This window comes from Saccoglossus kowalevskii, chromosome 13 (genome assembly GCF_978046115.1).
Source record: "Saccoglossus kowalevskii chromosome 13, keSacKowa6.1, whole genome shotgun sequence".
Classification (NCBI taxonomy): domain Eukaryota; kingdom Metazoa; phylum Hemichordata; class Enteropneusta; family Harrimaniidae; genus Saccoglossus; species Saccoglossus kowalevskii.
Window position 1 is genome coordinate 18,908,388 of NC_140653.1, and position 12,890 is coordinate 18,921,277.

Below are 12,890 nucleotides of genomic sequence, written 5' to 3' on the forward strand. Positions count from 1 at the left end.
TTTTTTATTTGGATGTAAATTCTTGTACATACCAAGAAAAATGACACATTTTTACAGTGTACGAAAAAATATTTGATTGATTACGTTGTACGTCTAGCCTGTGATTACAAAATTACGGAATTTATTTTTTCAATTTACGTTGTATGAACAAAAAAATATTGCAATTACGTTGAACGAAAATAACCCTTGCCCCCCTGTATATATATATATATATATATATATATATATATATGACTGTGATCACATGATGGTGTTTGTGAACACTTACCCAGCAAGAATTTACAGAGGATGCTCACATGATTTGAATCAACATGATTGGGATCATAACATTTGAATCAACATGATTTGGATCATAACATTTAATTCAATTGCAGACATTACATTATTTTGTAAATATTAAACACTAATATATTGTATCTCAAGGCTGATTCGTAATTGCAATTTTCAAATTTGCTAAAGTCTAATTTCTTTTTTTTCAATTTTCTCAAAAGCTTGATGATCAAGAAGTGTATATGATTTTGCAAGACTGTCAAAGTAATAAAGTGGGTCAGAGACAAGATCAGGATTGAATCCCTCTTTAACAAGGTCAAGTTTGGTGTACTTGTATGTCCCTGTGATGACAAGTTCCTTCGTAATACGAATAAATCGTGGGCATGAATACATAGGTAATCTGGAAGACAGGAATGAATACATCTCTTGCAAATTGACGTGTTGATCAGAAAGAATAACAGCGGCCATTCCAGCTTTACCATCATAACCTATGTAAGATAAAACGTGAATTGATGTACTTTAATATGACCACAATTCTTTGCTAGAACACATTCTGCTCCTTCAGATTCTCACTCTTTCATGGATTTAACCGTATCCACAACAATTTTTCGTAACTTAACCAGGATCTCAATTTTCATAAAATTGTGTTAAACATTGTCTGAACCAATCGTGTCTTCCCCAAGTGCTATTCCTATTCTTCGTCCACATCAAAGTTTCATATTATATTCAGAACACATATCACTGATTATTGTGATCACTATTAAAAATGATCAGTTGGTATGGCAACAAATCATGAAAAATTTTAGGAGGTGCATTGAAAGTTGTGGTGTCCATTAACCAAATCAAAACTTAATTTTCATTTTTGTAATTTCAAGGGCACGTTTAGGTTCTTCATAATTTGATTTCAGGATTTTGTTCAGGATATGATATGATTTTTCATAAACTGTACAAAACCCAAATCCCTTGTATGAGGTCTGTGATTAGTGAAAGGATTGCTGCAGATCATAAAAATAAATTAGAATTGCAACATCAAAAGAACCCAGTCATCATTGCAGAAAACAGCTTATTCCCACAGCATAAGTGGTTGTATCCCGGAATTGGTAGTTTTCCAAATTGAGCAATGGTTCGAACAAATCACCAAGCGACTCAAGTTCAGTATACTACAACACCATTTATTATCACTGATGTTTTGAGCAATTTCACCAGGTTTTAAGATCATAAACTTGGCAGAGAAACAATATTCATTTGGATTTAATTTTACATATCAGCGAAATAAGCAAAAATAAAAACCAGTAAATAATTAATACATTTACAAGTAAATGAAAGCATACCTGGCACATTTACCCCATACACTATGGCTTCTTTTACCCCTGGGAATCTAGTAATGGTTTCAGCAACTTCTGTTGTAGCAACATTCTCACCTTTCCATCTGTTGAGAAAAACAACTTACTTTTCTCATTATAATATTAATAAAATAATAAAAGATGCAATGGAATACAAATGTTCTTGGAGCAGTTATTTATCAAGGAACACGTTGCACCACTCTTTCTTCCGGAATAAAGACAATATTTCAACAATATGTTTGTCTAAAAGCTAAGTAACTACCACATTCTCAAGAAAAAAAAATGTTGTTCTGTTGTTGTTTTAGACTAAATTTTTACCAAAAATGATAAATATATTTGTCAAAGATAAAAAATTGAAGATATCATCATGAAATGAACAAATCTGACAGAGGTCCACCCAAGGTATCTACATCCCAAGTATCAAAGCCATTGAGCTAGTAGTCTTCAAGAAAATGTCAAAAATAGAATTGTAAATGACCAGACGATGAACAGACAACTGTATTAAGAGCTCTGCTCAGTCATCTTCGATGACAGCGGAGCTAATTAAATATAAAATAAACAACAACCACAGAAATTTTTACCTACCTGAAAGTATCACCAACTCGATCATAAAAATATAGATTATAGTCTTCGTCCATGTACAATAAATCACCAGTGTTAAAATATGCGTCGTCAGTTTTGAAAACATTACGAATAATTTTCTTTTCTGTAAGTTGTTTATTGCCAACATATCCATCAAATGGTATATGAATATTGATTGGGTTAATCAACAAACCAGGCTCTCCTGAACAAGATATAAGTTATTATAAAAAAAAGTTAAGAACATTTATTTATGATTGTTATTACAGAGGGTCCCTCTGGAGAGATATTCTGTTCTGGTGGGGTAATTCACTCAAAAAGCAGACACCACCAAGTAGATTGTGCTTGATAATCTCTGATCCAAATGAAACATTACTGGTGAATTGTATTTGTTTGCTTGTAAGAAAACACGTATATTTCTGTAAAAGGAAAGTCAAAAAGCCGAACTTTGAGGCTTTTGTATCTTATTGTAAACAAATTTATGAATGTGAAAATTACATTGCAAAAAAAGTAAGACGATATTACACCTTAAGAAGTGGAGCCCTATACTGCTATATCTGAGTCAGATAACTTTATTGTAAAACAACTATACAGATGTAATTTAGAATACTAAGTACCCAATAAAAAGTCTATTAAAAAAAGTTATTATAAAAATAAATAGTAAATTGCAATATTTGGGCAGTGTTCTCACCAGGGAAAAATATGTGGAGCATAATTGCTCCACGAGTTCATAATATGAGACAATTAGAAAATGCATACAAATGCGGACTTTTATCAATTATTTCTAAAAAAAAATGGTAATATGACCATATTTAATAAAAATAATTTGTACAACTGATTTGTGGTAATGATTGTTCCATTCCAATCTTCGAAAAAATCATTGTAAATATTAAAACAACTATGAAAGTAAACAACCTGCGGCAAAAATCTAAATCAAGTGGCAAATATCTCATGTCTGGTGAGACAATTGTTGAAATAAATAAGTGAAATAAAAGTAAGTGAATTATAATGCTGGAACTTCATAGGTGTTAGGGAATTTATTATAAACATGCCAGCTATGAATGTTGCATGCAAAAGAGAGTTGAATAAATTGAATGTGTAATTGTTAGTTACTGGTCATACCTTGAGAGACTTGTATACATCGACCATTTTCGTCCCTAAGAGGTTCTTCTGATTCTGGATTATATTTAATAATATGAAAGCCGCGTAATTTCTGTGAAAGATCAATTGCATAACAATATATATTTGCAGCAAACAGAGGTACATTACTTTACAAATTCGTTTCAACAGTCAAGAATCACAAAACAAGTGTTTGGACTAACCTGCAGAAATGGTGAATATTGCCCAATTGAGCCCACCACTTTTATCTGGTCATTAGCAGTAAAGAAATTACTATCAGTGGCACCATAGAACTCGCAGATTGCAGATATTTTGAAACGATCACTGAACTGAGTCCAGACATCCGGCCGTAAGCCATTACCCAAAGCTAACCGTACTTTGTGGTTCTTCTCATCCTGGTTCTAATGACAAATAGAGTTGAATAATCAACAATTCCATTAACCATTATCTTGTCAAGTCAATGTAAAAGTACACGAGCTGGCAGGATAAGGGTTATTGGCCACCATGAAATCATTACAATTATAGAGCACTGCCAAGTGCATAATCTCCAATTCATGACCGTGTGATGTCAGATTTATTAAACAAGTGTAGTATAAAGGCTCGCAACATATGAATCTTACTAAATGAATTTGAGATTGTATTTGTCTCATGTATTTGTTTCACAGGTGAGCATATCAAAGGATTGCATATTAGAACATTGTTTACCAAGAACTTGATAGCCATCACTGAGTAATTTTGCTAATTTGGGGGAATATCAATACATTTAAGTTTTAGGGACAGATTCATAACATACTGGTATAACTAAACTTGGAAGTAATTCAATCCAGAGATTTTTACATATTTATACAGAATTGTACAGAACAAAACGCCATGAGATTCAACCGGCTCTATGCACTAAGTGATATCAGCTGATTAGCTTTTCAACACATGTCTTTGAGTATCAAAAAGACTGAAAAATGAAGCATGACCGCAATGGACAGGGAATTGCAGCTATGACCACTAACAGTATCAATAAAGGGCAAGAAATAGATAGCCCTTTTATCACTCAGTATCATTACAAGTTCATTACACCATTCATGTAAAACTTTAACCAATCGGAACTGTTCATATTGTTGCAATTCTTGTTTTTTTCGCATATTGTTCGAACACAAATACAGTGATGTAGTTAAACATGGCATTTACCGTACCACTTAAACTAGTATACGCCATAGTAATGTAATAAAATATTAGATTCTATCAGAGGTACATTACTTGGGGTTTGCAACACGCATAGTACTGTATGGTGACATCATGCCAAGATCCCATTCAAGTCTCATCTCGTAGATAGCGAGACTGATGCTACGACCTTCTGACATGACATAGGCAGTTTTGTAATAAAACAATAAAACATGTATTACCACATTCATAGTGAAAAAATGTAATACATCGAAAATGTACAGAAAATATAGTTATCGTAATCTGTCATATCGTGAGCAGCTATTTTGATCCACCTGGACATCCCAGTATCCTAGTTACCTCAGGCATGCGCATTCGCATTTTTCTGAGTTGGAACACTTATGCAAGAGCGAGATTGTAACAAAATCTTGGTATCATGTCACCGTAGTTGCAAACCCCAAGTAATGTACCTCTGAGTGTATTCATTTACCTGTGGAGCATTCACAAGATATCGACACAGTTCACCAACATAGAAGAAAGCAGTGATGTCATATTTACAGCACACTTTCCAAAAATTTGAGGCTGAAAACTTAGAACTTAGTACAGCCGTGGCACCTATAAAATAAAGTGTGAAGAATAATTTAATGTAGTAAACATTGAAGTAAAGTAATAAAAATAATATTTATCTACGTTAATAATTTTAACCTTGACCTGCACACCATGACATTACATAATGATACTTGGTTACTAGTATATGCAAATTACGTTTGTGCAGGTATCCATGGTTATATGCTAATTAGTATTGTGCAGATATCCATGTTATAGATAGATGTTTATTCCCAAAAAAAAAAAAGTAAATCTTAACAACACACAAAAAATATAGAAAAAAATGTACAAATGGAATAGGGGTTGGAAAATAGTTGCAATTAGCAATTGAATCCGACCCCTGAGCAGTTAGTCACAGATTACAAGATATTAACTGGGCTTTCTGTTCACTTTAACATAAATAGAAAATAAAAAATATTATTATACATATGTCACTGTATCGCCATAAGTTACAGTAACTTTGCGGAATTGCACTGGGTATTTTCATCCTACCATATAAGGAAATGTGAATTCCAAATATGGAAGGATTACAGATGTAAGCGTCCTCTAATTATAAAAAAAAAAACATTGCTGCCACCCGGGTTTGACCGGACCCCACACAAAGGAGTTCGCTGATTCTGTTCTAAATGTTTTGGATTTTGGCATTCCCATGATAAAAAGATGTATAATAATAAGGTTATTATGAGGATACTGCAAAGTATGCACTCTGACAGTACATGGTCACATCAACCATCGCTACACATCGATCGATACTCTCGCTGTACTGTCTTCAGGCATACTTTGCAGTATCCTCGTAATAACCTCATAGTAGTGAGACAGTCAAAATACCTGGAAGTACAATAAATGCAATATAATATTATATCATTTTTTATATATTTTTAAGAACTTAGAAATTATGTGGAACAAGTTTGTAGGTAATAAAAAGTTTTCTGCATTGTATATTCCTGATATGAATTGGAATGCTATTCCATAGTTTTGCTCCTGCATACTTAATGTGAACTCGCTCGATTTATGTTTAATTTGGGGGATTTTAAGATCATTTCTTTGATTTTGCCTGGTACTAAGTGAATGACAAATTGGGGCGTAGTGATCTTGGAATATGTATGGCAACCTGTTATTAATAACATCGTGGACAAATATGGCTAGTTGTAATTTGTGTTTTTTGAATCTATCTAAAATTTCCCAGTTTTCTAAATAATGGTGCTGAGGGTGCATGTCTATCACTAAAAGTAATTATTCTAATAATAATTTTCTTTTGTATAAGAAGAATCTCATTTAAATACTGGTAAGTTGAATAGGTATTACCCCCATACCTCCAAACCATATGAAATACGGGAGAGTATCAGAGCATTATAAATCATAACAAGAATAGATTGAGGAACAATATATTTGCAAATTATAATTGTGCAGGTATCCATGGATATATGCAAATTAGGATTGTACAGGTATCCATGGATATATGCAAATTAAGATTGTGCAGGTATCCATGGATATATGCAAATTGGGATTGTACAGGTATCCATGGATATATGCAAATTAAGATTGTACAGGTATTCATGGATATATGCAAATTAGGATTGTGCAGGTATCCATGGATATATGCAAATTGGGATGGTGCATGTATTCATGGATATATGCAAATTAGGATTGTACAGGTATTCATGGATATATGCAAATAAGGATTGTGCAGGTATCCATGGATATATGCAAATTAGGATTGTACAGGTATTCATGGATATATGCAAATTAGGATTGTACAGGTATCCATGGATATATGCAAATTAAGATTGTACAGGTATTCATGGATATATGCAAATTAGGATTGTGCAGGTATCCATGGATATATGCAAATTGGGATGGTGCATGTATTCATGGATATATGCAAATTAGGATTGTACAGGTATTCATGAATATATGCAAATAAGGATTGTGCAGGTATCCATGGATATATGCAAATTAGGATTGTACAGGTATTCATGGATATATGCAAATTAGGATTGTACAGGTATCCCTGGATATATGCAAATTAGGATTGTACAGGTATCCATGGATACATTGTATATGCAAATTATGATTGTGCAGGTATTCATGGATATATGCAAATTAGGATTGTACAGGTATTAATGGATATATGCAAATTAGGATTGTACAGGTATCCATGGATATATGCAAATTAGGATTGTACAGGTATCCATGGATACATTGTATATGCAAATTAGGATTGTACAGGTATCGATGGATATATGCAAATTAGGATTGTACAGGTATCCATGGATACATTGTATATGCAAATTAGGATTGTACAGGTATTCATGGATATATGTAAATTAGGATTGTACAGGTATTCATGGATATATGCAAATTAGGATTGTACAGGTATTCATGGATATATGCAAATTAGGATTGTACAGGTATCCATGGATATATGCAAATTAGGATTGTACAGGTATCCATGAATACATTGTATATGCAAATTAGGATTGTACAGGTATTCATGGATAAATGCAAATTAGGATTGTACAGGTATCCATGGATATATGCAAATTAGGATTGTACAGGTATCCATGGATATATGCAAATTAGGATTGTACAGGTATTCATGGATATATGCAAATTAGGATTGTACAGGTATCCATGGATATATGCAAATTAGGATTGTACAGGTATCCATGAATACATTGTATATGCAAATTATGATTGTGCAGGTATTCATGGTTATATGCAAATTAGGATTATGTAGGTATCCAAAGTTATATTTTTAATTTATGATTTCCCAGAATAATGAAAAAGGTTTCTAATGTGGCATATATTAATGGTTGATAAACTCACCAAGGCGGAAGGTATTTCCAAGTCCCATGCCAAATGCTGTTGAATGGTATAAAGGCAATGCCAAGTAAATTCTGTCATCTGATTGTAATCCAAATGGTGTTAACACAAACGAGGCAAGCGTCAAACGATAATGTGACACACGGGCTGCTTTGGGTAAACCTGAAAAAAATAACCCCAAATTTATTTTGTGTCAGAAAATATGTATAGATTACATGAAATATGAATTTTTCTTTCACACAAAGACTCAATATGTTGATCTTGCGTCCCTTCCATATTGATTATTTATCTATCCCAGAACTCCCTCCAATAATAATGGTCCAACCGAAGTAGATTTACAGTATTCTGCACAATGGCCAACTGCTCTGTTTGTATTTCGTTTTTAAATCTGTTTAAATTACCAGTCGTTCCTGATGTATAAATGCAAACGGCCGTATCATTTGGTTGGATACCGTGCCTTGCATGCGAAGATATTGGATTTTCGGAGGCATCAGAGATTTCTTCATTCACAGACCGAAATGTTGTTACAGTGTCATTTTCCAGTTCTGGCTTGTCCCCAATCGTCCAGATTTCTAATTGTTGATTGTTTAGTTGTGGAACAACATCAGCTATTGCAGTCTTCAATTCGCTACCTTCGAAATAATGAATAACAGCATTTATAAAGACATGCCTTATATGGAATGTCACTGATGAAGAACACAGACATAAACAAATCTCACAGGAACTTGCCCCCAAATGATTTCAAATTATGCATGACCCCTAAAGTTCATACATCCTGGTACTTTATGCATGACTCCAAAAAGTCATACATCCTGGTACTTTGGAATAGGAGGAACATAAGTTTATTATTATTATTTTTAATTGAATAAAGTGAATCATTGAAGGCAAGAATGTTTTTTTATATATAAAATATTTATATATGCTTTAAAAATGTCAAATGATGGCTGAAAACAACTTCACTAATCACAGCGCATTAACAGATGTGAGGCAGTAAATCGTCCAATGATTGAAGAAAACCCACAAAGGGTAATGTACATGAATGAATGGATTCTATAGCCAATGAAAGCATATTCTTAAAGTTTTTCCAAAAAAAATGTTTCAAATATTCCATTAAGTTTCATACAAAAAATCTAAGAAGTCTGATTTAAAATCTAATTGAAGAAATTACTTCCCTGGCCATGAAAACCATAGAATGGATCCAAAAATTATTCATGTAATCCTATCGGAACTTGAGTTACAATATCAATGGTGACCAATTCGAATTTAAAGAACAAAGACGCATAATTACAATTTATAAGATACCAAATCATATTCTTTAGCCTGTGAATTACCAAATTAAAATAAATAAGTTATTTTTATGCAAATGCATGACCCATTTTAAGTAATTTGGTTGCCATTTTGATTTCTTGGTGGCCATCTTGGACGGTAAAAGTAAATTTCAATTAGACTGGTGAAAATTACTAAAATCCATTGAGAAAACCTTGACAGAACAAAATGATAATTATTACTTTGTTTGGACCTGCCTAGAATAAGCTTTGGTCTTAATCATGTTGCTGCATAGATTGATTGAAAAAAAGTAAATGGTGTGCAAAGTTTCAACACATTTGAGCAAAGTGTTCTTTAGATACAAATAAAAAAGCTAAATTATTTTGTATGTAAATTAGCTAATTAATATGCAGAAACTTTTAGAGAAAAATACAATATGTATGCAATAATAGTTTCAATCCATTAAGAAAAGTCTTATTAATTAACCCTTGTATATATAAAATGTGATAATTTAACAGACGTATGTCTGATTGTATTCTGATTGTAGCATATGTGCAACAATTACAAACATAAACAAATTAAAAAAAAAAAATAACCCTTTTATTCCCATAATGCACTGTTTCTGATCATTATGCCGGGAAATTCTGGCACAATATTGTTTTTTCGTGCACCACAGTGCCAGATTTTTCTGGCACAAAATGTCATTGCTGTGTATCCATATGGATGGGAAAAGCAGTAGCATTCACTATGACATATATGTAACTGATACTCTGGTTTGAGTGTAAGATAGTTGTATGGATCATCATATTAGCTTTCATTTAAGCATGTAACTTGTTTTTGTGGGATACTATAAAATACTTTATTTTAGCGTTTAACTTTTCTCTTAAAAGACTTTTTTTGTGTTTTGTATGGATTTTATTTTCCCTGAATTCTGATGAGTTGAATGTAAAATCTCGTCTTTTATTTGATATTTATATCTTTTCTGACATAATACATTGTAAAAGTGGCAGCCATATTTGACCATGTGACTATATGCAAATGAGATTGTAATTATAAATTAGAGAATTTAATTACCTTTCTAGTGATAACTAATTTGTTGGGAATTTCGCTGTGAAACATAACTTATACATGTAAAATTCACCAAAGAGAAATAATCCTGAATATTGTAACATAGCCTCTGGTATTTGAGGTTTCTTGTGTACATGGGGTTACATGTGTAGATGGCTCACATTGTAATAAGTGATTGGGGAGCGAATGGGTTAATTATTATGCAAATCAGCTAAATGGAATGCACATACATTAGAGACTACCATTAAGACATTGATCTACAACATGTACAAAATTTGAATTCAGTTGTGCCAGGTTACGAGGATACACAAGGGACATACTAAAAGCGACAAATTATTATGCAAATTACTGTAAAACATGTTGAAAAAGCGGCATGCAATTTTAGCGAATTGTAGTAAAATGACGTAATAGCAAAATGTTGATTTAGCGAATCTCTCTTGTCATTGTTGATTTCTTTGTTTGGCTGCCATTTTGAATTGATAATAAAGTCATTAGCGACATCTTGAATTAGCGAATCAGTTCTCTCGCTAAATTTGCGAAAAAGACATGTTTTACAGTACCTAATTTATATACACCAAAATCTAATAATCAGTGAATGGGTTTGTGGTCATGCACAAAGAATTTCATGAAGGTATGAATGTTTTTTTTATGGAAATTTATAAAATATATATTAAAACATTCACCTGGAAGCCCTTTGTGAGGCATTCAAAGCATACCCTTGAATTGCCTTGGTTATTGGATAATGTTGAACTAACTCAAGAATATTAATTAGAACTAACGATAATGTTCCAATACTATTTCTGGATTGGTCAATTTGAATTCTAGCATCCATTTTGATTATATTAAAAATGTATATTTATAAAACATTTATAACAAACACCAGTTTATGCCCTTTTCTGGACTGCCATGCATCTCTAAACATGTTGTGGTTTAGTTGGTCTTGTTGTCAACTTGCAATTGAAATTTAAACATTTAATAATATTTAATAAAAGAAAACTATTTCCCATGGGCCTTTGCATGGTGTCTTCAGTCATTGGTTGAATTAATGCCACAAAGACAAAAGATACATCCCATCAAATTTGTTTAAAATGCTTGAAATTACAGTGATTCGTTCATCGCAATTTGAATTTTGTAAATATTTATAAATATTTTATATAAAAAAAATGCACGCCTCAATGAAACCTGGTGTATTGTAATCAACTAAAGTCCAGTACTGATTCTGGTAAACGACAACAATAAACCAAGATCTTACCTTCTCCAATAACCAGAATGTTGGCTTTACTAATATTTATGCAATGAACGAGAGATTTGTCGCGTAAATTGTAGTTAATAAAAGCAGATTTAACGCCAAGTTTAGCACAACCAAGCCATGTCCAGATAAACGCTGGCTCGTTGTACATAAAGTGTGCCATGGTGTCGCCAGTTTTCACTTGGTTCCTGGCGAAGTTTGCGAACTTGTTTGAAAGTCGGTCAATCTCTTCATAGCTGTACGTCCTGTCTTGAAACACCAGACAAGCTTTCTCGGGGTTGCGTTTCTTTGCTTGTTCGAATAAATCCGACATGAAACGATTGCGTTTGATGTGGTTTCGGAATGGTTTCGCTACTGACAGCAGCTTAATCAATCCTAAAGCATCGCGTCGCCAATACGGGTACGACTTTCGCATAAATGCCGCTGCTACCACGACAGTTCCTGTGGCAACTGCCGACGTCAAACTGATATCTAAAACCATGTTTATGGGAATCCGGTACGGCTACTCGGCGGCGATCATCGTCTGCTGGGGTTCCTTGAGGTTTGTTATCTCGTGGGCAAAAGGTCCATAGATATTTCCATGGCGATACTGCAGCGAAAATGGAACGCCATGCACACGTATCTGACCTTTGACCAAGTGAAACTGATCAGCTGGGCATACTAACTTGTAATCGACAGACATGGATGAATAAACAAACACCTCGTGCGAGGCGCGATTAATGTTGGAAGCTTTCCTTTGTTTTAATGTGACTGGTGGCATACGACAGGGGAGCTCTTCTTTAACAAGTCGGTAAAAGGTGTGACCACGTGTAGTTATCAAAAGGTTGTCCCGTGACTTTCAACAACTAAAATAGAATTTCCCCTATGTACAACAACTTGTACCTTATAAGCGCGGCGTAATTGCACTTATTTACCAATAACTCAAATCTTACAAGAACGATGTATTTGCATTTATTTACGAATAACTCGAATCTTACAAGAACGATGTATTTGCTCTTATTCACCAATAACTCGTACCTTACAAGAACGGTGTATTTGCATTTATTTACCAATAACTCGTATCTCACAAGAAAGATGTATTTACATTTATTTACCAATAACTCGTATCTCACAAGAAAGATGTATTTACATTTATTTACCAATAACTCGTACCTTACAAGAACGGTGTATTTGCATTTATTTACCAATAACTCGTATCTTACAAGAACGATGTATTTGCATTTATTTACCAATAACTCGTATCTCACAAGAAAGATGTATTTACATTTATTTACCAATAACTCGTATCTTACAAGAACGATGTATTTGCATTTATTTACCAATAACTCGTATCTTACAAGAACGGTGTATTTGTATTTATTTACCAATTGCAGTGTTCAAATTGGTCTGTACTTTTCCCAAATAAAACT

General features: G+C 33.2%; 1 protein-coding gene across 1 annotated transcript; it reads right to left on the reverse strand.

The window, feature by feature from the left end:
* Positions 1-344: 344 nt before the first annotated feature.
* On the reverse strand, positions 345-12,075 carry LOC100376352 (long-chain fatty acid transport protein 6-like). The gene is made up of 9 exons (XM_078006230.2): positions 11,485-12,075; positions 8,351-8,530; positions 7,902-8,060; positions 4,957-5,081; positions 3,515-3,712; positions 3,315-3,405; positions 2,199-2,397; positions 1,602-1,699; positions 345-758 (listed from the first exon to the last, which is right to left on the reverse strand). The coding sequence occupies exons 1-9, from the start codon at positions 11,960-11,962 to the stop codon at positions 454-456; spliced, it is 1,833 nt and encodes a 610-aa protein (XP_077862356.2). The 5' UTR covers positions 11,963-12,075; the 3' UTR covers positions 345-453.
* Positions 12,076-12,890: the final 815 nt, after the last annotated feature.